The sequence below is a fragment of the Aristolochia californica genome, unplaced genomic scaffold, assembly GCF_029961685.1.
Source record: "Aristolochia californica isolate CCGP_79_NKW_82.1479 unplaced genomic scaffold, dmAriCali1.0.hap1 SCAF_1, whole genome shotgun sequence".
Taxonomy (NCBI): Eukaryota; Viridiplantae; Streptophyta; class Magnoliopsida; order Piperales; family Aristolochiaceae; genus Aristolochia; species Aristolochia californica.
Genome location: NW_027181770.1, coordinates 52504176 through 52529357, shown reverse-complemented (window position 1 = coordinate 52529357; position 25182 = coordinate 52504176). Strand labels below are relative to the sequence as shown.

Below are 25182 nucleotides of genomic sequence, written 5' to 3'. Positions count from 1 at the left end.
ATTGTGACAATATTAGTATTATAAATTTGAGCTCGAATCTAGTATTTCACTCTAGCATGAAACATGTAGCTTTGGATTACCACTTCATTTGAGAACAAGTTTAGAGTGGCGTTCTTCGGGTTACTCATGTCTCCTCTATTGTTCCATTAGTAGATGCTCTCACCAAACCGTTTTAGCGAACATGCTTAATCCTCTTGAAGATCAAAATTGGACTCTCCTCTTGGAGTTCCATCTTACGGAAGGCGTGATAGAGATAACGGATACTACTTATCTGTAATCTCAAAGATAATTCTTATCTTGTATGATCGAGATAACCGATAACTCTTATCATGTAATCTTATCTATCTGCAAACTATAAACACCTGTCTTCATGAATGTAAAGTAGAGTGAAATATTTTCTTCCTACTAATTCTTCTATACTGATAATTGACTATAAGTATTCTCACATAGAAAAGGAGTGATAGAAAATCAAAACAATAGCAGTGTTATACACGAAACAAATGCTGAAGCCAGAGACTCAGACCATTGACATCTAGCCAAAAATAATCATCAATCAGATCTAAATCCAATTAGGGCCTGTTAGTGCGCAGTGTAAGTGAAGTGTATTTCACTTACGCTGGGGAAAGTGGGCCGAAACCGTTAGTGTGCCCAGTAAGTGACGGGGGAAAGTGAAATACAGTTATATTTCGCTTTCCCCCGTTTCAGGCATAAAATGATGGTAATTGAAATCCGAGGGGTCGAGCTCGGATTTCACTTACTATCGTTCAAATACATCTCGCTGTCGGGGAGGATCGGGGAGGAACCTCTGTCGAACGAGGTTTTGGAGATTTTTTTTTTCTCTCTCGCGACCTTCGACTTCTCTTCTCTCTCGGCCTCCCTCTCCTCTGCCTCTCGACCTTTGTCGCAGAGCACGGGAGGCCGAGCCTCTACCGTAGAGCCTCTCGGCCTCCCTCTCTTCTCCCTCTTGGCGTACCGTTGGAGCGCCGCCTCCGTTGCTGTTGCCTGTTGGCCCGTCGCCTCCATTGCCGTTGCCCACTGGCCCGCTGCCTTCGTCGCCGTCGCCGTCGCCGTTGCCCGTTGCCTCCGTCGCAGTTGCCCGCTGGCCCGTCGCCGTAGTCTCCTGCCCGCTGAGGAAGACGACGCGCGCAAGAAGACGATGGTTTAATTGTTCCTAAGTTAGGAAAAATTAAACCGTCGTAAAAATAATAATTTATATTTTTTATTTATAAAATAATTATTTATAATTACTATATTAAATTAGTGATTTAATAGTCATAATTAAAATATTGTTCAAATAAATATTTGATAAATTTTTTTGGTTTAATTATCCCTTTGCTATAATTAATTAAACCAATGGTTTTAAATTTTGTGATAATATATTATTAATTAATAATACATAAAAATATATTATGTTATTGATAAATATATATTTATTTATTATATTAAATTAGTTTTTTTAATGTTAAAACATATCTTATGTTATTAAAAAATAATTTATTTATTTATTATAATCACTTATGTTATTTTTAATGAATTAATTTTTTTTTAATAATTTATTTTAGTTGCACGTACTCAGAGGAAGTTTGCAGTACAATCTAAAAGAGCATCATATTATCGAGATGGTTTAGCAATTCAGATGAGGCAAAATTATTGACTATTATGTTTTAATGCCACTAAATATTTTTTATGTTGAACTTTTGTATGAACAGATATAATTTTTTATATTAAAAAGGTGATTGAGTTATATTTGTATTATTTTTATTTTTATTATTACGATATTTGTGTAATACGCTATGTAGTACGATATTTGTATAATTATTTTATATTTAGATATTACAAAATTAAAATTTGATTACAATTTTAATAATATAAAAGTAAGCATTTGTTTAATTATTATATTTAATATATTTTATTTATTAACTAATATTAATTTAATTTTCTAATAGTCAAATATATCAAAATATTTTATTTAATAAATAATCTATATGCACTTTACACCACACTTTCCATTGTGCACACTAACACAAACAAGTATTTTATACTACACTTTCCATTGTCCACACTAACACAAACAAGTATTTTACACCGCACTTTCCATTGCGCACACTAACACAAATAAATACTTTACATTCCCTCTCACTTTCCCCAAGGAAAATATTTTTCATTGTATTTCATTTCCCTCTGTACTTACATTGTGCGCTAACCCCCCCTTAATGTCAACACGTAAAAGAGAACCTGGAAATCAGTTATGACATACAGAGAAAAAGTCAGGCCATTCTAGATCGGTAATTCAGTATCATATGTTGTTCATTTCAAACGAGAAAAGTCCCCATTTTTATTTATTACAAATTATGTGAAGGTAGTAGTGTAGGTCATAGAGCATAGCTTAGGCAGTAAATTTGCTTATCGAATGGAAAAGAGTCTTTTTGAATCACACTTTCTTAAGAGTTCACATATCAACTGAATTCACCTCTTATTCCTTTCTAAGTCTCTTGAGCCCTGGCCTCTCAAATGTTAACCAGTTTCTGAATTTTACAACAAATTGCACTTCATTCTACCCATGGTTTTATATACCTGTATCGGCAAATATTTCTTGGATTTTTGGGTGCTCAGTAGATGAAAATTTCACTCTTTTATACCCATCGGTTGCTGTTGCTTTCAACCTAAACATCTAAAAGATTCAGTTCAAGGTCACTCGGTGGAGACTTCCATTTCTGGTGAAGAAACGGAAAACAGAGAGCCAAATGAAGATGCTTGATACTGTCACTCTGGTTGATAAAGAATCGACTCATACTCTCTTTCTTCTCTTACATTACCATCTAACTGCTTAAGCAATTCATAAATGTGAGCTGACTGAAGATGTGTCTCATCCTTTGGCATAAACAAGTGTATCTTTCCCTTTATCTCCACCCAGCTAAAACCCAATTCCTTCCTGACTTCTTGCTTTTTCCTCAACTTCCTCACCTTCTCAACCTCTTCCCACCTCCCAACTGCTTCGCATATTTCAGTTACTAACGGATACACACTAGCATTATCGGGTTCAAGCTCCAAAACTCTTTCCGCTGCATATAAACCCAGACCCAGAGCCCTGTGAATCCTACACCCATTCAATATACTCTTCCAAAATATACTTGTTTGCTCAAAAGGCATCTTATGGATCATATCAACAGCTTCATGTAGCATTCCAGCGCGTGAGAAGAGGTCTACCATACAGGCATAGTGCTCAGTACTCGGAGAGATACCAAAATCCTTTTCCATCATAATAAAACACTTCCGTGCTTCTTCTATTGATCCACAATGACTGCACGCATGAAGAACACCCAAGAAACTAATTCTATCAGGTTGAAAACCAGCATTCTGCATTTGTTCAACAAGCATGATGGAATCTGATCCGAGCCCGTGCTGCCCATAACCTATGATCATAGAATTCCATGTGATCAAGTCCCGCTGAGGCATTTCGTCGAATATAATCCTGGCGTTTCCCAGACTGCCAGATTTGATGAACATTGAAATGACTGCATTTGTAACATGAGTAATATTCTGATAACCTCTCTTCACAACATGACAATAAAGTTCTATCCCTTCTGTGAGCGCCGATAAATCCGCAGAAGCGGTCAAAGCACTGGTGAGGGAATGAGAGGTAGGCTTCTTCCCAGCAAATAGCATCTCCTTGAAAAGGGTGAGAGCTTCAGCTGCTAAACCATTCTGTCGAAAACTTGAAATAATCGACGCCCAGGCAATTGAGTTAGGCTCAGTTGGCATTTGCTTGAACAATCGCCAAGAATCGTCAATCTGTGACATCCGAGCAAGCCCATTAATTATCGTCGTCCAGCTGATTATGTCTTTATATTTAGAGGGCATCGCTACAAACAGCTTAAATGCAAGTTGAACTTTGTTTTCTCGGGTGTAAGCAAGGATCATGGTATTCCACGAAACCGTGTTCCTACACTGCATTCGGTCAAAGACGGACCGTGCTTCCTCAATCTTCCCATTGTCTGCGTAACTCCTGATCATTAAGTTCCATGTGACAGAGTCCCGAAATGTCATTCGGTCGAATAGCTCCCTTGCATCTTCAACTCTGCCTTGGGACGAGAAAGCTAGGATTGATTTACTCAACGACACAAGATCTCTCTTCCTCATTCTGTCATTAGAATCCGTATGAAAGTAAAAACTACCTTCTTGTGTAAGCGAAGATCCTACGTTCTGCTCAAACAATAGAGGGATTTTGCTGGATCCTTTGGGTAAAAGCTTAGCCATAGGAAGTCCATTTTGGCGCAGCCATCTGGTTTACATCTAAAAGTCGGCTACTTTCTGAGAATTTCTGCTGAAAGTATGTTTTCTATCGTGTTAGTAACAATTCTACGTAAAGTGATATCCAAAACTTTGACCCTCTAATTAAGATTATTTAATTAATTAAATATATAAAAATAAAATGATTAAACAAATTCTTAATCAAATTATTACTTTACAATATCTAAATTCTCACTTTTAAAATAATCATTAAATATAATATTAAAATTAAATAATTTCTATAAATAAAAAGGATATTTTATTATATAAAATTACTTTAATGGTTTTAATTTTTATTTTAGATAGTTTTATTTGACAAAACTAAAATAAATTTTAATTTATTTTTATATGATAATTTTATTTAACTATTATGTTAGTAAATTAAGATAAATCTCAACTTGTTTAAATTAATAAATAATTAAAATTTCAAATTAAAAATTTTAATTTAATTAAATGTATAAAATAAAATACTAAAATAAATACTTAATATTATTATATCCAAATGTAAGAGTGAGAGGGCAGAATGAGCAAGCGAGAAAGTGTATTTACTAGCTTTAGGGAGTCATTTCACTTTTATTCGTTTTTCTTAAGAATGAGTGAAAGTTAATAAACTAGGTATTAATTCAGACAAAATTAAAATCTATCTTATTTTATTAATAAAAAATTAAATAAACACAATCTTTTAAAATTTAAATTTAATAAAGTATTTTTAACAATAAAATACCCGCTTTATTTATTTATATCAATTCAAGACTTTTAATATTATATTAAATTACTAATTTAAGAGTGATAATTTAAATATTATAAAATTAAGAATTTGATTATGTATCTAGACATTTTAAAAGTAAACATGTTTGTTTAGGGATTTTTTTATAAATAATTTTTAAATTATTTATCATATTTTATTAATTAAAAAAGTTAAATAAAACTATCAATTAAATTTAATCAAAGTATTTTATTAATAAACTCCTTCTCCACTTTCTACCATATTTTCTATTGTACACACTAACACAATAAAATATTTTACACTGTACTTTCCATTGTACATACTAACTTAAACATACTCCACTTTGCCTGATTTTGTGTAAATAAAGCTTAGCCATAGGGTGAACCGATTCCATACCTACAAGAGGAGTCCTGATACGACAACTCATTCTCTTACCGTTCAAGCTTGACTCAGTTCAATTGTTACTTGTGTTTAACTCGAACTCAAACTTGAAATAATGCTCGTTAAGTAACAAGTCAAACTCGAGAGTAAACAAAATCTTTGAACTCAAGAATACAAAATACCAGACATCCAAGTTCATAAGAATGCAAATAATTGGTAATATTAATCAACATTGAGAAATATCATCCTGTTACATAATCTGATAGTCCATCCATAAGTAAATACACCACAATAGATTAAAGCATAAATTCTCAACCAATTTAAACCAGAGCTACAATGTGCAGACTTTAATGGCTCAGAGAGTTGCAATAGGGTCTTGCTTCAACCATAGTTACCTGTATAGGAAACAAAAATAGGAAAACGGCAAAGAAAAAAGAAAACAAAAAGCTTCTGAAAAAATAAAAAAATAGAAGAAACCATTTGAGAAATTTCTATACAACTAATTTATAAAAATCCTTATCAATAATGCTTACTAAGTAATAATTTACGATTTTTTTTCACAAAGATACAGGGTTTCACTGTACAAGTTTAAAAATGTTTTCTTGAAAGCTTCTGAAAAGAAAAATTGGTTTTTTTTCTGGGTTTCCACATGGTTTTAGTACCCAAAAAAGAGTTTTCGGTAACTATGGTTTCAACAAGAATGAGGGCTACCACCATTAAAAGGGTTACATCCCGCTCTTATCATTCTTCATGAATGCACCGAGAGCTCCAAGGAAGCCATCGTGACGCAAAAACATTGCTTGCACCTGTTCTTTTGAGCTGAAAAGAAGAAATATTCCAAGAAAAAAAATTCAGGAAGCATTGAAGGAAGGAGTTTTGCATTTTAAAACGAACAAAGATAACTTGGCTCTTCAACTCTAGTGTGAAGTCTCACCAGGGGGGTTGCATGTGTAATCAATATTAAAGAAACAAAAACAAAAAAACTTTGTACTTTCTAAAAATTCAGCAAATGTTATTGAGAAGGATATTATGATTCTTACCACAAATTAACAGCAAAGGAGATACTGTCCATGATGAAAGGATGGCCCCTTATGAAAAATCCTCCAAAATATATCCGCTTGAGCCCATAGAAACGTGCAACCCAGGAAGAGATCTGCTACCCCTTAAATTGTGTTAGCAAGATAAAAACAGGATAAAAATCACAAGAGATGAGAGACAACGATAGCCGCTTTTTCATTTTTTTTTTTTTCGATTTACCAAAAAACACATGAGGACTTAATTTGCTCATTAGTGGTGGTGACCTACTAAGGAAGCACATCATATACAGCCAACAAATCCTAGTGGATTTTCACTCCCGGATCGATTATTAATTTTTTATATGGCAGAGAAAATATATAATAAAAAAAGTATATTTGACCCCAAGAGATAAATATCTGCTCCAGATCCACTTCATTCCGGATTGGGCAAAATGTGGTAAAGGGGAAAGGGGCAACTCTCAAATAACAAAACACAGATAAGAAATGAAAACAAAGGAGAAATGAATCTGGAAAAATCCTTTTTTTTTTTTTGAGAGAGAGAGAGAGAGAGCAAAAAGAAGTGAGGATCCATTAAAGAGGCTCAAAAAACAGCAAAGAGTACATATCCATAATATAAAGAAAATTGAAACAAAAATCAGACCAAAGAATACCAGATCCAAAAAACTGAAGAGTCAATCTCACCATGGGAAAATCCTTTTTTTTCTTTTATAACTCTTTCCATAAAGATCCATTCGATTTCACTAAAAAACAAATCCTGGCTATTTTGAAGGCCTTATTTTATTTAGGAATAAACAAATGAACAAACTTTTGTTACTTACTTATTTTGGCGTTTTGTTTGATTGCAAGACTAGAAGAGAGGCGACTTTTGTTTCTTACCTATATCCTCAAGAGTTCTACACAGTTATCAAAAGGTCAAGGTGGCTTTCTTTTGTCCTTAAAACAGAATATCTAGTCATTTAGAGGGTCGTTCAAAAAATTAGTAATAGTTCACATGAGTAGTCAGACGAGTTGGAAGACTTCACTATGATCCTAGGTGCAGTACGCTGGATTCTACACTCTCAGAAGACATATTCTAAATACAAGAAACAGCAACCACTCAGTTTTTTTGCAGCCAAATTTTTTCATAATATCACTTTCAGCTCCTTAACTTTTTTAAGGTTAGTGCCACTAAAAAACTTAAAATCCCCTCCAGAAGTTTGCCTTTTTTATTTCTCTAAAAAAAAGAAAGTTTCTTTTTATTTCTTAAGGGCCTTGGATATGAACCATAATTCATAGGAGAAAAGAATCCACAAGAACTGTCATTTCACACAAGGTACATATTAGTGCATATCTGAGGCAATGTTCATAATTGACTTTTGAGAAGATTGTCGGCTGGGGAAGGAAAAGAACTGAATCTTCTCAAAAGTTACTAAGTTTTGTCTCCTTTTCCATTTCTTTAAAAAAGTAAGTGGAGAAAGAATAGACGCACAGGGAGTCAATTAATCTTTTTAATTACCAAGGCCAGGAGTCAGCCATGCACATGTTTCAGGAGAAAAGCCTAGGAAGAGCCTGAGTTTAGTCACACAAGTCACAATTATAACATGAAAGCTACTGGAAATGTGAAATTTTATACTGTTGTATACATCTTTGTAATTGCAATCAGAGAAATACAACTGAGCTTAGAGAAACTCACAAGGCCAATGAGATATGAATGCATTAATAAGACAGATGAGGACAGATCTTCAGGTCTGTATTCGGAAAGCTCCTTATTTTCAGAAACCGACTTTGCAAAGCTGGAGGCAATAGCTGATTTACTGAGACCAATCTACAACCATTCAGAAGCATATCATTAAAGTGGGACGGCATACCAATTAGCCATCTACAATCTGACAAATAGACTTATAACTTTCAGCATCTTTCTCAAATCACCAATTCCACAAAAAAGAAAACAACCTGAAGGATGCCCCACTTAATGACAGGAATATGGATTAAATTAAAAAGAGAACTAATGGAAATATGACACCTAAAACAAAATGTTGGATGCAACAAAGAAGCGCTTGATGTGAAGGCAACACTGAACCAAAAATTCTACATGAATTAATTCATCAGAAGCTAGCAAAAGTAAAAATGTCTTAAAGTGATCCACACTAAATTATCTAATTGACCATTTGTAGCACTGGGAATGCTTGAATCATCTATGGAAACATTTACCTAGCCTACAAACAACACAAACCCCATTTTGGTCATTAGGGCCAGATCAATCAGAGCTCTGGAATCCGGCCCAGACCAATGATAGCATGTTCAACTCAAAACCAGCTGAAATGACACAAAAAAGATGGACATTTATTTTAGACATCGTAAGGCCATTTTAGGGTACATACCTCTTAGAGTTAATTTTAGAAAGCAAAAGATAAAACAAAAGTGAAGATGTACCTTCCCATAATCCATTCCATATATATCTCCAACAAGCATATCAACTTTTTTGTTGTCTCCATGCCGACTCAGCTCTAGTAACTCATCAAAACTGGAATAGTAAATGATATCAGAATTTTGTTAGAATAGATACTATAATACCCAAACACAACATCTATACTATAATGGCTTCAAGAAAACACCAAATTAACCTTTTGCATTTTGTTAAATGCTTTCCTAAGGCCAAACATGTGCCACCACCAACATGGATCCCACCAACGCGCTGAAAGTTTCCATCTCCAATCACCTACATTGCAATCAGTGTATTTTGAAAGCTTCTTAAGACTTGACGGTTGGATTGGCAATTTGGAATACGAAGATTCAAGTACATTACACACCTTGATCATACTAACACCAGAACCAATATTGACAAGAAGATAAGGGAAAAGACTATTCTGATCAATTTGCACAAATTCTTTCCTGCCTTCCATGTGTGTGAAAGCTTCATGATGAATTGTCTACAAGAAGCGATTCAAAGCCACAAGCACACAAATTTATAGAAATAGCTTACCAGAATGTTAAAAAAAGAAAGGAGTTGAAGAATTATCCAGACACTTCTACCTACTTTAAGCAAAAAATTTGCTCCATTCACAAGGCAATCCATCTCTTCTTCTTTGTCAAGATTAATTCCAAGCCTCTCTTGAAAGATATCTGCAAATTTATGAGCCCCACCACCAGTGGCCTTCACATGCAGTACAGTTAGTTTATGAAGTCCAAAAGTAATAAATGGGGTTTAATGTAGCTATTTGATTCAAAAAGTTATAGACAATATAAAAAGAGTAGTTCCTTGTATGAGATTACCTTGATTACCACACCATTGTCATTGGAAGCCCCAGATCGACATGAATGTGTACTTCTCCCTACAGATGTTATGTTAAACCATGTCAAAGGCTCAAACAAGGAATATGTATGGAAATGAAAATTCTGATAAAGCTACTGCACGTCCAATTTTGAATGAAAGTGACCAGATAAGATGACATTAATGACAGGTTTGAGAGAAAACAAAAAGTTCAGTTACCACCAACATGCAGCTGCTTTGAAGAAATAAAATGCAAGCACTCGTTTAGCTTTACTGTCTCAAATTTCATGAAATGGAGCTTTCCACCACAAATAGGATATTTCTGGTTTCCATTGGACATCCGTAACCTCTCCGGCGTGCTATTTTTCCTAATTTCAGCTGAGCAATCCTCATGCCTTGAGAAATATACTAATTTAGTGAGAGAACCTGCCAATGAAACAAGAGTTCATAAAAAACGAAGCTATCTGAAGAATGATTGCTTGTTTGCAAACAGAGAGAGTGGGGGAGAGAGAGAGCAGTTTTACATAGAAAACAATCAAGTCCGGGAAAAAAACACTACCAATTGCTTGACCCATTTAATGAACAAGGATAAGATATTAATAAAATCTCTAACCTCCAATATCCAATGCCAAACGAAAGACATTGTTAGCCTGATTTGGCAACAGAATCATTGGGTTGCGCTCCTCAACATTTCCATGAATTGTAGCTCCACTGATATCAAACGGCAGCTGACAGCTTGAGAAACGGATTGGGTTGGACACTTGCATCATGTCCCCAGGCTCATTCCTTTCATCTTTGTCTTCCTTTGTCTTCCTTTTTGTTGCACTAAATTCTCTGCACCTGCTATCCAAGTCCTTCGATCCATTTCCCTCTGCCGTGGTAGCCATATTAAGCGGAATTTCCTAAACCCAAGCAGCAAAATCATGCACGTTTTCTTGTGGAACAAATATTGAAAAGAAAAACAGTGTGACTCATCAAACAATGAACCAAAAGACTATCAGAAAAAAAAAAAAAAACGGACCAGAAGCACCATCATTAGAAAAGAAAGAAAGTCTCGACCTAAAAAACGAAAAGACTGTAAACTAATTTACAAGAGTCAGTTCTAGAATTCAGACAACAAAAAAAAAAAAAAAAAAAAAAAAAAAATTCAGGCGAAACCTGATTGTCCTCTAAAAACACGGAGTAATCAGTAGGCAAACCTTGTTATTGGCAACAACCGGGGGACGCACAGGGACATGGCGTGTCTCCTTTATCGACATGCGCTTCAAATCCTTCAACTCAACATTAATTCTCTCCAACGTCTCTTTTAGCTCCATTACTACATTCTCTAAAGTCTCGACCGAACATTCCCCCTCTGGAATACCTCTCAAGAGGCTCCGTAGCTCCCTCTTGAGTTCCGTAGCCTTGGCAACGACCGTGCGGTAATCAATTTCGCCGGTCCCTGATTTCGCCATGTCTTTTTTGAGCCCTCGTGCCCCTTTGTGCCTTCTCTTCCGTCTACTGATTCGTTATATATATGTAATGAACCGCTCTGAGCATTGAAAACACGATCGCCTTAGTCACCAACGCCACTCATTTCCCCGTTGTTGCAGGATTGCAGCACGGCTGGAGATTGTCTACTTTGTACGCGCGGTAAGATTTCATCATTCAATGGGATTGCCATCTTTGCCCGGTCCATTGTACCTGAGAGTGGAATTACGCAACCAAGCAAATGTCAAATTGAATCTTCACAGCAGCCGTCGTTTTGCACCATAATAAAGGGGGAAACATTCAGGAAAAGACGAAAAAAGGAGATCAATATTTTTAGAAGACAAACAGTTCGTATTCGCGAATCGGGTCCTTGTCTTTTATGTTGTTTCCGGTCAAATTATTGGGTCAAACGGATTATTCATATTTCATATCAACAGTATCTTAGAAATCAAACATTCTTTTTGTTTTTGTTAATCCAAGCAACGAACTAGAGCACAAGTTCGAAGAAACTTGTATGATTGTATTCCTCTAATGGACAAATTTTACCCGGTAGTCGCCCAAGTAGACGATTGGGAAACCCGAAACCCAAAAAGGAAAATCAAACTATGCTCAAACATACTCAATTTTTAATTCAACCATCAAAGTTGAATTATTTTTAGTTGCTTCATGTGGGTTATTATAGAACATCACATACCTCCTCTGGACGCCTTCTTTCTCCTCCTCCGCTAGACATTGCTTTTCCTAACACCGTCTTCGATCCATGCTCCTATTAACAAGTACTTCTCTTCCCCTCTCCTCTCCTCTCACTCTCTCTACTAGTCTGCATTATCGTGGATCTTTGGGTACTAAATGTGTTTACAGACATTTGGTTTATCAATCACCACTTTGAGTTCTTTATTAAAGGGATCATTTAACTGTTCCTGCCAAGCTATAGCCATAGCTTGTTGGGAAACTCATTTTTGTATTACATTTTTAGTGCAGTTTCTCTTTTCTCTGTGACGTGTATGCATATATTTTCAATCACATTGACCCTTTGAGGGGGGACATTGATTCAACATTTCCTTGGGTGTCAGTGTAGACGAGTTCAAGTGCACCAGAAAACTAATTAACCAAAATAAGTAATTTTTTATAATATATTTAAATAGAACATATAAGTAAATAGATAATTAACCAAAATAAACTTGGTTACTATACTTATATGTGATTTAATGTATAATATTAAAATATATTAATATACTAAATAATGAAATACTATATTATATTAATTAATGAGTACAATTTATAATAAATTAATATAATAATTACGTGTGACTAGAATAAACTATAAAAATAAAATAAAATAAGTAAAAAATAATATAAGGCAAATATAATAAATAAATAAATTATTTTTGAATAACATAGTATATATTTTAATATTAAAAATCACTAATTTAATTATAGTAATAAAAAGAATAAATAATAAATAAATAAATAAATTTATTATTTTATCAATAATATAATATATATTTTTAAGTATTATTAATTAATAATGTATTACCACAAAATTTGAAACCATTGGTTTAATTAATTATAAAAATGGGATAATTAAACCAAAGTAATTGATCAAATATTTACTTTAACAATATTTTAATTACTACTATTAAACAACTAATTTAATAAAGTAATTACAAAATGAATATACTGAATAAATTAAAAAAATATATTTTATTAATAATAATGGATTATTTTACAAAATAAATATAATGAAGTTATAACACTGGTTTAATTTTTTCCTAACTTAGGAAAAATTAAATCACAGTGTCGTCTTCCTCACGACGCCGAGGGCTAGTAGGCAACGGCGACGGAGGTGGCGCTCCGACGGTACGCCTAGAGGGAGAAGATAGGGAGGCCGAGAGGCTATGCGACTTAAGCTCGGCCTCCCGTGCTCTACGACGGAACCTCGGCCTCCCGTGCTCTGCAACGGAAGCTCGGCCTCCCGTGCTTTGCGACGAAGGCTGAGAGGGAGAAGATAGAGGGAAAAAAATTCGGGGGAGGGAGGCCGAGAAGGGAGAAAAGCTTAGAGGGAGACGAGAAGGAGAAGGGAGAAAGAGAGTAGGAGAAAAAATTTTGGGAGAGGAATGTCAAGAGGGAGAACGGAGATGCAAATGATAGAAAATATTTTGGACAGGGGATGTACAGACGTGTCCCATGTGCGGTTTCAAGCTAAATATTCAGAAAATCGGGTTGAAACCCAATTCCACCGTTTTAACCTGAGTAGATGATCTACTGTTTTCAAATGAGCACCAACATTATTCATTACTAACGGCCTAATCGAATTAACTATGTAATGCGCGTGAACTTCATTTTAAGTTCATTGTTGACTAAACCCCCGTTTCTTTGGAACTTTTTGTCAGATTTTGGTTGTCCTCGTCTCGATTAACCTACCTTGAGCTTGAACTCTTATGAGCAATGTTGAAAATCCAGCAGCAGGTCTGAGGGTTTGGGTGACTCACTGAATGCTGGTTATTGTTCATTCGGGGGGGTCTTGCATTGTAGATTTCTGCCTCTATTAGTAGACGAGAATGTATTCTGGAAAACCAACAAAATCAGTTCAGATTATTAGAAAACCCCTAGATACCTGATACATGAGATAACTAGTGGACCTATGAAAGTGAAAAGAAGAACCTTTCCATGAATGGAAAACAGACAGAAGTGAATCGAGAGGAATTAAAATGAGCAAGATGATGAAACACAAGAAGAAAGTGAGGAAATAAAGACTTCTTTTCAAAGGATTGGTTTCTGAACGCTCTTTTGTTGATGCAAATGAAAAAAATAAATTAAAACTACTGGGAACAATTTCAAAAAATATTTTGATTTCATGGAAGACAAATGAGTTTTAGTAAAATTCACTGTATGTTGTCTTATAGATGTCCTACAGCATACGGGTTACCTCTGAGATTTCTTGATAGAATCAGATCATCCATTAAAATAAGTAAAACTATTTAATATCTTGATAGAGAAGCAGATAAAGAAACAAACGGAGTTCCCAAAGTTTGAATTTGATCCAAGGCAAATAAAATTAAAAGCTACTCTTAAACATGGAAGAAAGGTATGATTGGGGAAGAAGAATCCGCCATGGCTGAAAAGAAAAACTTTGAAAATAAATATATCATAAATAAATAACATATTATCGTTCGAAAAGGCCACTGGTATTATCAACACCGGCGAGTTGTTTGCAGACGCCCAAATACGTAAGGTACAACACTCGATCTTTGGCCCCTGTGCGGTGATTGGTGGTATGCTTGCAGAAGTACTTGAGCTGCTCCAATGTGCAACATCCAAGCATTCCGCCCAGAAGCAGGAAAAGCCAATTGATGGCTCTCTTTTTCTGGGCAATCACCGGCTTGACGCAGCCGGGCTGTTGGCACATCCGGCAAGAAGGGAGGGCAGGATTCATCCAGTGAGCCGGAGCGCGGTCGTGCATGGTGGCCTTGTTTCTCGCTATGTATTCCTGAATCTCCTCAAACTTCTTACACAGAGTGTACTCCATCTCGTAGCGAGCTTCGCATCTCTTACATTGCACCTCACCGCTGACGGCATGGATGCCGCTCATAAGTAGTTGGTTGAGACTTTGGACGTGGGCACGGCGGTTGGTCGCCCAAGGGAATGGCTTAAGAACAAACTCGTCCTTACTGACGGAGGCAGCGGCTGAGTTTCGACGCGGACGCACAGGTTTCTCTTGTCGAATGCCCGAGTTGGAAGAAGAAGCAAAAGAGGGAGGTTGAGGTAGAGGTATGAATGAGGATATTTGGTTCTCGGCAGCAGGAGGAAGAAGCAAATAATCTCCATTCACGCGGTGTACTTCGTCTGTCTGTGGCTGTTCGGTGATGATGGAGGTATGATTGTTGGGCCTCTTGTTTTGCATATCCAGAGAAAGCCTAGGCCTTACAGCCGGGGGAGAAAGACAGAGCTCGAGATCGTCATCGTCGAGTACTTCAGAAGTCGTCTCCCTCGCACTCACAGGTTGGGACAAGCTACGAGGGTAGTGGTCACTGGAGGAATTCCTCCTCTTTTTTAACACTCCCATATCCATTTCTATATGAAATCTCCCTGCACAAAAACAGTTACAGAGAGAAGAGGATTTTTTTTTTTTTGTTGCATGAGATGAATATCGAAATATAAGGGAAGATATAAATAGACAATAATTTTAAAATAAATTAAAAAGGAAACAAAAAGATTTAGAAAATAGAAATCATTTAAAATAAGAGAGTACGAGATAACAGAATAAAAAAATTATTTTTATTTTTATATTAAAAGCGAAAATAAAAAACCTATTTTGCCAGCATTGAGCCGGCGGGAAATAGGTTACAGGGAAAACAGCCTTCGTCCTTTTGCTGTTTTCCGGCATCGGAAAAATTTGGAAGGGGTCGTAAAGCATATCTACAACGTCGGCTCAATGTCCGAGGCACTAAAAAAAGCTAACATGGCATTGTACAAAGAGAGAAGAAAGATCAACGAAAGGCCGAGCAGAAACGTAGCGAAAAGAAAGAGCTCAGTAGCCTTCTAGAAAAAAAAAAAAAAAAAAAAAAAAAACAGATTTGAGACAAATTTGTACAAACAGAGAATAGCATAGGAAAGCAAAGCAGAGAACCGAGCGGAAGCAGAGAGACTAATCAGCGTGCAGCAAGAACATAAAATAGAGAAAACAAACAAAAGGAAAGTAAGCGGAGAGCAAACTTGATTAAGATAACCGAGAGGAAGCAGAGAGACTGATCAGCGAGCAGCAAGAACTGCAAACAGAGATGGAAAGCAAGCCGAGAACTAACCTGAAGCAGCAAAACCGAGTGGAGTGGAAAGATGTGAGGAGGCAGATAAGCGAGGAAAAAACGATTTATGCAATGGTTTACTCTCTCTCAAATTCGATTTCCTGTTCAGGTTCTCTTTTTGCAATTGTTAACGTGTTTTTTTTTCTGAGCTATCAAGTGTGGGTGTGTCAATCCTATCCTGTATTTACGCTGCCAATTGTGCGTCACATAGACGAAGAGAGAATGTAAGAGTCCCGTAACTCCTATGTTTCTCTGTTATCGTTTCATCTTGTTTCCCGATTTTTTTGGTGGGAGAGAGAGCGAATCAGTGCGTTTCCTGATTTTTCACGAGTCCAGGGTCTCCTACTTCTGCGTTGCGAATAACTATTCGCGTCGCGCGGTGTAAGACGGAAACGGGTCTGTAGCTATCTTTCACCAACGGAAACAGCCCAACAATCTCCACCCATCTGTCAATCAAATCTAATAAGTTATTTGACAAGATTTCAATTCTAAGAGCTCTCTATCTCTTTTAAGCGTTTGCAATCCGAGGGCGACGAGGGACTCTTACACGACGTGTTCCCTAGTTCGAGACAAAGAGCGACGGATTCGCACTCGCCTGGGTCTCCCATCCCATTATTTTCTTTAGATGTAAGCTTTCAAACGTAATATTACTCCATGAATTCAGGAAGAAATAATTATTACATCATTACCCTTTACCCTCCAACCCTCTCTCTCAAGCAGGGGAGAGAAAAAATTTTAGATACCCAAAACTTGCCACATATTGTGGTTTGAATCTTGGATGTGTCTGGTTCCGTAAGTATGTTTACAACATGTCTGAGAGATACAATACCAACTTGAAATTTCTCCCGTATAAATAGGCAATCTACCTTAATATGTTTTGTTCTTTCTTGAAAGACCGGATTTGAAACAATGTGAATAGCTGCATGATTGTCACAATATAAAAGCTTCTTTATAGAATCTCAATTCAATAAGAAAAAATTTAATTCATGGAAGTTTACTGATTGCATGGGCCACAACTTTATATTATGCTTTTGCACTGGATCTTGCAACAATATTTTGTTTTTTACTTTTCCATGTAACCAGGTTACCTCTAACTAGGGGGGTTAGTGTGCACAATTGCAAGTGTGGCGTAAAGTGCAGATAAATTATTTATTAAATAAAATATTTTGATATATCTGACTTTTAGAAAATTAAATTAATATTAGTTAATAAATAAAATACATTAAATATAACAATTAAACAAATGATTATTTTTATATTATTAAAATTGGAATCAAATTTTTGTAATATCTAAATATGAAACCTCGTAAATAGAAGTTTACCACAACGAAACTCCTTATTCCTTATTCAGTCAAGCTAACCATGGAGGAGGACTAGGATATTGCAAATAAGAGACATACCCCATACATGATTGACTATGTAAAATATATTGCTTTTATTAAATACTAATAATGATTTTTAATAGCTAACTATTCTGTACAAAGACCTACAATGGCCAATTAACCATCGATTTATAGGAAGAAGTTTTTACTTTCTTCTGAATCGAGCCGGGGAGAGGTCGTAGAGGAAGCGATTGAATTCGCCGAAGGTTGCAAGCAAGAGAGAAGCTGGAGAGGTTGCAGAGAGGGGATAGAAGTCGCCGAAGGTCGTCAGTGATGGGGACGGCGAGAGGAAGAGAGTTGAGCGCCGGAAATAGGTCGCACAAAGGGCGACTGAAATTGTCGAAGGTCGGTTGTGAGCGAGAGAGAAAAAAAATTTCTCCGAAACCACCCTCATTCGATAGAGCCTTCCCGACAGCCCGAGCCCGATGTAATTGAGGGAGGGAAAGTAAATTCAGAGCTCGACCCCTCTGAATTCACTTTCCCTCCCATTATGCCTAAAACAGGGGAAAGTGAAATACATTTGTAATTTACTTTCCCCCTACACTTATGTTGGGCACTAACGGCTTTTAACATATTTTACCCAGCATAAGTGAAATGTGTTTCACTTACGCTAGGCACTAACAGGCCCAAGGTACACTACCCATAAACACTTACGCTACTAGGCACTAACAGGCCCAAGGTACAATACCCATAAACACTTACGCTGGGCACTAACGGCTTTTAACAAATTTTACCCAACGTAGTTCACTTACGCTAGGCACTAACATGCCCAAGGTACAATACCCATAAGTGGACTTTTTGTCATCAGGTGATCCAGCCCAATCCGCATCTGAAAAATCTTCAATGTTCAAGTAACCATGTTTTTTTATAAAGAAGTCCCTTCCCCAAAAATCCTTTTAAATATCTCAATATCCTCTCTAGAGTTTACCAATGGGTTAGTTGTAGTTTATGCATATGCTGACTAACCACACTTAGTACATATGATATATTCGGTCTGGTCACAGTGAGGTAAATAAGTTTTCCCACAAGTCTTTGATATTTACCTATATTAACATCTTTACTAGACCTGTACATAGCTTTGTGTTAGCATCATAGGAGTATTCACCGGTTAAGATCCCATCATCCATGTGTCCTCAAGTAGATAAAAAACATACTTCCTCTGAGATAATACGATCACATGCTTTGACTAGAAGACCTCAATACCAAAGAAAATATTTCAGAAGTCCAAGATATTTCGTTTTGAATTCTTTGCATATTTTCCCTTTGACTTCTTTTATACTACCAACATCACTACCAATTAAAACAATATCATCCACATAAACCGCCAGTAATACTCTTCCCTTTAAGGTATTCTTGACAAAGACAATATGATCTACTGAGCGCCGGTTGAATCCAAACTGCAACATTGATTGGCTCAATTTATCAAACCAAGCCTGAGGAGACTGTTTTAAGCCATTTAAAGACTTCCATAATCTGCATATCAACTCCTCTTCAACCACAAAGCCAGGTGGTTAATGCATATAGATTTCTTCTTTAATATCATCATTCAAAAATGTAATTTTCACATCCAATTGATAAACCGACCAAGAGGAATTAGCAGTGAGTGATAATAAGATTCTTACCAAATTTAATTTGGCCACTGGGATTTTCCTCATAAACTCTATAGCACTAAGTATACCTTTTTGCAACTAGACGGGCTTTTAAACAAGCTACAAAACCATCTGGATTGTGCTTAACAGTAAAAGCCCATTTACAACCCATGGGCTTCTTGACGAGAGGAAGTGAAACCAAGGCCCAAGTTTGATTCTCATATAGTGCATTCATTTCCTCTTCAATTACTGTCTTCCATCCTAGATGCCTTAGAGTTTCCTGATACGACTGTGGGACAAAGAAAAAAGAGACAAATGCAAGAAGTAGACAACAAGAAGAAAACAAACAATGGTCAAAACAAAATTGGATATAGGATGTGAGGTAGAAGGTCTAGTACAAGTCTTGGGTTCCTTTCTAAGAGTTATGGATTGTTTATCAAACTATGGACCAAATAAAAGAGGGGAAGATGGACTTACCTCAGAGGCATCAGTCAACTCCACAAGTGTGGTATCGGCCTTTAGGGGGCTGAATAGAAAGATCCGCATCAAGTGGCATAATAGACTTTGGAGTCGCCTGAATAGATGAAAGACCTAGAGGAGCATCCATAGAAGAATAAAATGATGTTTTCTCAAAAAAATGTGACATCCTGTAGACAATGAATTTCACAAGAGAAGGATTATAGAAAACATATCTTTTTCAGGTACAAGAGTAACCCAAAAAAATACACTTAATAATCTTTAAATCCAACTTACTCTTTTGTGGGATGCGACATGAATGAAACATGTGCAACAAAGACATTCAAGGGAAAAGAGAAGGGGTCTTCATCTTGAATTAACAAGGAATATGGGGACTTATGACCAAGTATTTAATATGGTATCCTATTAATAACAAAACATGCAATAAGAGTCGCATGAGTCCAGTAAAAATAGGACATTTTCATGGACTAGAGTAGGCCACATGCTACCTCAAGGAAATGTCTTTTTTTCTTTCTACTACATCATTTTGTTGAGGGGTGTAAGAGCAAGATGTTTGGTGGATAATGCCATCATCCTTACAGAAGAATTGAAATTCCCCTGATAGGTATTCTCTGACATTATCAGAACGAAGGACTTTTAACTTTTTACCAAATTGAGTGGAAACCATGGCATGAAATGATCTAAAAATAATTTCAGAGTTATCTTTGAATAAAAATAGTCAGGTAGCTCGAGTAAAATCATCAACAAATGTCACAAAATACTTAACTTGAGAGATATTTGAGACACTCGAATGTCCTAGTACATCCGAATGTATCTATGAAAAGGACCTTAATGCAGAACTAATCCAAACCGTCATGTTTTCCTCGTCTCAAGGGCATGTGCTCCTTTACCACTCAACTCTGATGGTGGAGGGCTCCTTGCTTCTTCATTGCTTTTTGTAGGGACTCCTCGCTTCCAAGAGTGCGTGGATGAGCTTTTTTGTTCTTGTTTCGTACAGTTCATACTTGCTCCTTTTCCTACTTGGGTTGGGTATTTTTGGTTTAACAGAGCAAAATGGTGAGCGATTCTCATGAAACTGTCTGTGTGGAGTTCTTGCACTTGCTGGTTGGAAGAAAAGATACTTTTGCTTTCTCTCCATTGTGTAAATTTAGTTTGGGGACGAATCCATTTGCTTGCGTGATGGTTGATTGGATGAGGCATCAAGTATTTGCATGGTTTGGTGACAAAAATGGCTCATATTACCGAGATTTAACCAAATAAACAACAAATAATAATCATATTTTTGTTCAGAAAAGAGTGGAAAAATTAAACATTTACACATTTCTAGTCGTATACATTCCCGAATAGTGTGATCCATGCAATGACATTCTGTGCTACATTCGGTCTTCTTCCTCCGCAGTAAAATCTGGTTCCGCCGGCTTCTGCAAAGAGCTAACAATATCCGAATCATTCCCACTTATCTTGGCTCCGACCCTCCGAGTACTCGCCGCAAGCCTTGCTGCGTATACCGCTATCGGCTGGGTCATGGGAAACTCCCCAGAGCCGCTCGCGAGCTCCGGCGACCATTGACCGGAGCTCTCCCGGGACTTGAGCTCTAATGCGAGAGTCCTCTTCTTATACCGGCGCCAGGCAGCTTGTATGAAACAGGCAGCCCAGGTCCGCCATTGGTGAGAGTAGAAGCGGAACTTGTGCCTGAGCTGCTTACTGTGCAGCCGCCGGAACTGCGCGGCGACGAACTTGAGATCGTCTGCAATAAGCGCGAAAGACTCGACCTCAGAGATGGCCTTGACGGTGCGCGTAGAGGAGGGGAGGATGACGCCTGGCCGAGGGTCCAGTGCCCAGGTGAGAATCTCCTCTCCGCAGAAGTCGCCGGGGCCGATACGAATAGAGTTGAAGAAGCCCGTCCGACCGCCATTGGTGGTGTAGGAATCGAGGTGGCCGCGGATGATGAATAGCATCTCGTTTACAGGGTCGCCTTCCCGCACTAAGCACGTTCCTTCTGTGCAAAGAGCCGGCTTTAGCCGCTCGCATATGGCGTCCAACATTCGCTCGTCCATCTGGTCAAACAGTGGCACCTGAAAATTAAACAGATCAGTAGCAAGCTTACCCGAGTAGTATGATACCAGATCAGAAGCAAGCTTACCCGACGAACAAGGTCAAGACAGAGATGGCGCTTGATATCTCTGCGGAGGTCCATGGGGAGGCCGTTTAGCAGAGTCTCTTCGTCGACCCCTCGAGTGGCCAACCACTTGTATTGGTCGTACCTCCGCACGCATTGCCGCAGATCTTGCGGGAGCTGCCTATGACGCATCCATTGCTCTGTATCCATCCTTCTGATTCTCCATTCTTCCAGTCGGACAGTCGTGGATTGGAGATAGCTCTGCAAGATAGATGACGCAATTAAGATGGTGAAAAAAGGGTTGTGCTTCACTAAATCCGGAACGAACATGGGCGAGCTTTTTCTGCAAAATTGCAGGTTTTAGATTCGATAAACAAACACCTTGTAAATGCCGTTTTTTGCTTTTCGAATCCTACTTAACTGGGATTCTGGGTGGGTAATCAACTAACAGACTTAACATTTCCATTTCAAGTGTTGATTTCAATTTCCCGTTGGTAATGGATGAACAGGGGAGGATCTGAACTTCGTTATAAAGATCTAGTGAAATAGATCAGAGAGAATTGCTAGAAGGCTAGAAGCACGTACTTGCATGTTCCCTATGAGCAGTCCGAATAGCACCAATCCAAGGATTGCTATCACAATTGCGAAGCTTATTTCCCCAATGTAAGTGCTGGTGAAGAGACTCTGTCCCAGACAGCTGCATCGATTGATCGAAGCCATTAACGAACCAGTTGAAGCTATGGTTTGACAAAAAAGAAGATCTAACATGCTAGTTACCTCAAGTTTCGTAGCCCCCACCAGAGACAGTAGAAATACTTGCTGAAGAAATGCGATGAGGTGATGTTGAAGTTTATTGCATCCTCGTAGATTCCAAATTTGAAAAAACTACTACTTGGGTCACATAATCTTGTGATATTACTCGATTTGAACCAGGATTCCCTCAAATCACTCTTCACCCGGCAGTCAAAAAACCTGTAATGGCAAGATGGGATTTCCAGCCTGCAGGCTTCCTTCCAACAAGCTTCTTGGCGCTCGACAGATAACAGATACCAACAAGCTCCCAAGACCTTCAAAATTTACAGAACATAAACAAAGTTAATTTTTAAGCAGAATCCAAGTTGGGTCAGTAAGCGATTAAGCGAGAGAATGTAAGAGCGAAGCTCACATGGCTTGCCAACATATAAAGCATTAGGTTATAGGCTGCTCCTGCCCATGCTGTTTCAGTCACCACTCCTGTCGCCTTTATAATTTGGGACGATAGAGGAAAGATTAGAAACAGGCGAGGAAGATACTGGAAAATGATGCTGAAACGGAGAACATTCTTAGTATTGGTCATCATGGAGCCGTTTAAGTTGGGAATGACTATCCAGATCAGGACCTGAAAACAAAAGAAGAAAAACTTTCATATATTTAAGATGCTTGAAACCAGAGACCATTTTTAAGAACTTTCAAGCAAGGAAAATCAATCTCCGCACCTGTGGAAGTGGTAATGCAGCCACCAGGTCGATCCAAAAGCCTTTTGCCAAATACCTCGAAGCAATCTTTGAAGGATCAATAACAAGTTCGCCTCTTCCAAAAACACGAGAGGAAGGGGCAATATATGCTGTTCGAAAACGAACGAAGATGTGAACCATATAGAAGATATCAGCTACTGAGCGTATGAGAGTGAGGCCAACCTCAAGGGGGATCTCTATATCTATACAAGCTTTCTTTTGGGAACCCGGTAAGTAAAAAAATAATGGGTCCACGAAGAGAGAAACTAAACATGCTACTAGGAAGATTTTGTTCCATCGATGGAGGACTGGACCTCGAGGGTCCAAGATCTTCTTCTTCACCCTCTCATAATCCTCGGAAAAGACTCTGGACAGTACTTTGGCTTTCAAGGACCTCCCTGTTCTTCCTGGCGACTGGGTTTTCTTTGAGCTTGGTTCTGGTATTTGAGTCCCATCTATCTTATAGGTGAGCTTGACCAAGTTATCTGCTCTGTTTGTACTGAAATTTGAAACTTCAGGGTCATCTTGAAATCTGCAGCGGAAATTGAAGACATTCTTGATTGGTTGAATGTCTTATTAATAGAAGATAATTGATATTTGCGGAAAGACATACAGACTGGGTTGCATCTGTTCAAAAATCAAAACCAATTGAGAGAGAAAAGGAAGTTCTAGATAACTAAGAGCAGAACTAGAAGCTGACCTGATGGATTTCGAATTACCAAAAGCCATAGTGTTTCCGTCAATTACCAGGCGGTGTCAGTTTCAGGTTTCTGTGCGCCTTGCAAGACAATAGAGCTTCAGTAAAATCTGGCTGGCTACATGAGATCAGAAGCAAATGACACGATTTTGGCACTCAAACCACAAGAAAAAAAAGCAATTCCACAGCTACTTTTACCAGGAATCTTGTGATTTATAAGGAGCAACTAGGGGGGGAAAAGGAAAGCTGTATAGCATACTTTTGGGTCAAAGGTAAAACCTACCATTAAATATTGAAGCTTCTTCTTTTCGTCGTAGCTTCCCTCTGTCTCTGAATGCTTCTATCTCCAGATTCAAAAACTTGAAGAAGACATTGAATTTCCTTGAGTTTCAGAGTTACTTGACTCTTTTCGATATTGCAATGCTGATTTCCTAAATCTTTTGGAACATCAAAATTTAAAAGATAACTGAAATAATCAATTTCCTGAAACTTCCTATTCACTTTCTTTCAGGCTTGCAGCAACCTGCCTGAGAAACTTGTGAATTCAGTCCTCTTTCTCTTGAGATGAACTTGATGAGCAAAAAATGTAGATCCGAAACTTAGACAGCAAAATATTCTTCAGACAATGTAAAAGAAAAGAAAAATTATGTCAGACGAAGAAAAAACTGTGTATCTAGAGAGAGGACCCGAGATAGAAGCCCAGTTTGACTACTGGACAGAAGATCAGTACCTCCTATACCATCCGTCTCAAGATATTCAATTGATTATGGAAGAAGGATGTAGGGCTCATGACAGATTCAGAATAACAATGTACAACACAATACTTCAACAATCTGGATCGAATAAGTTAAAAGACAGATTAATGTACAGAAAACTGAACCGACGAGTTCCGGTGATAAGTCTGATCTCAGGCAAAGAACAGATGCGGGGAAAGACCCCAGGAAAGTCTGAAGAATTCAGAGGGAAACAGCAAGGGAGAAGTTAACTATCATTGCTCAACTCCGAACACCAATCATATCCTCATGTGATATCTCTATCAAGCATGTATTGATTCGTCACTTGTCTCCTGAAAACGTGTATCTATCTATCCAGTTCCAAAATTTCTCAGAAAAATGACATGGACCGAAACGATGAATCCAGAGCCTCGCCTTCTTTAACTGATCCCTCTCGACTAAAAAAAAAAAAACTAGAAAAAGAAAAAGAAAGACTGAAAAACAGGAAGATGGATCTCCATACTCGCAGACGGCAGAGAGATAACTCAGAGGAGAGCTGTTTCCAGTTTCCTTATGTTTTTTAACAATTACGAGGAGTTGACTACGTTAACACATCATGTTCAATGGCCGTTCGCCGCGTGGGAGGCGTTTACTTTTTCTTTTTTACTTGAAGAGTTTTTTAACTTCACTGACGTCTTTTGCTTTTTCGCTTCTCGCCGCAGCTTCTTCTTGCTTCGGCAGTGGTAATGGAG

The 25182-nt window shown here is 37.6% G+C and overlaps 4 protein-coding genes across 5 annotated transcripts; all 4 read right to left on the bottom strand.

Moving 5' to 3' along the window:
- Positions 1-2763: 2763 nt before the first annotated feature.
- On the bottom strand, positions 2764-4257 carry LOC137948624 (pentatricopeptide repeat-containing protein At4g02750-like). Its single transcript, XM_068794730.1, has one exon. It carries the CDS (start codon positions 4255-4257, stop codon positions 2764-2766), a length of 1494 nt encoding a protein of 497 aa, XP_068650831.1.
- A 1386-nt stretch (positions 4258-5643) lies between these two features.
- Positions 5644-11983, bottom strand: LOC137960062 (pantothenate kinase 2-like). The gene is made up of 12 exons (XM_068807538.1): positions 11850-11983; positions 10885-11368; positions 10299-10587; positions 9905-10111; positions 9688-9746; positions 9452-9568; positions 9225-9344; positions 9039-9133; positions 8848-8938; positions 8108-8239; positions 6439-6551; positions 5644-6217 (listed from the first exon to the last, which is right to left on the bottom strand). Exons 2-12 carry the CDS (start codon positions 11137-11139, stop codon positions 6124-6126), a joined length of 1572 nt encoding a protein of 523 aa, XP_068663639.1. The 5' UTR covers positions 11140-11368; positions 11850-11983; the 3' UTR covers positions 5644-6123.
- Positions 11984-14321: 2338 nt separating this feature from the next.
- On the bottom strand, positions 14322-15227 carry LOC137948616 (uncharacterized). The gene has a single exon (XM_068794716.1). The coding sequence runs from the start codon at positions 15225-15227 to the stop codon at positions 14322-14324; it is 906 nt and encodes a 301-aa protein (XP_068650817.1).
- Positions 15228-20637: 5410 nt separating this feature from the next.
- Positions 20638-24964, bottom strand: LOC137950659 (protein CNGC15b-like). 2 transcript variants are annotated; one of them, XM_068797246.1, is made up of 8 exons: positions 24001-24964; positions 23721-23798; positions 23003-23552; positions 22693-22905; positions 22305-22594; positions 22113-22224; positions 21552-21788; positions 20638-21483 (listed from the first exon to the last, which is right to left on the bottom strand). In XM_068797246.1, the coding sequence occupies exons 2-8, from the start codon at positions 23747-23749 to the stop codon at positions 20782-20784; spliced, it is 2133 nt and encodes a 710-aa protein (XP_068653347.1). In that variant the 5' UTR covers positions 23750-23798; positions 24001-24964; the 3' UTR covers positions 20638-20781. The 2 variants fall into 2 exon arrangements, with proteins under 2 accessions (XP_068653347.1, XP_068653356.1); XM_068797255.1 differs by having other exon boundaries at positions 20638-21465.
- Positions 24965-25182: the final 218 nt, after the last annotated feature.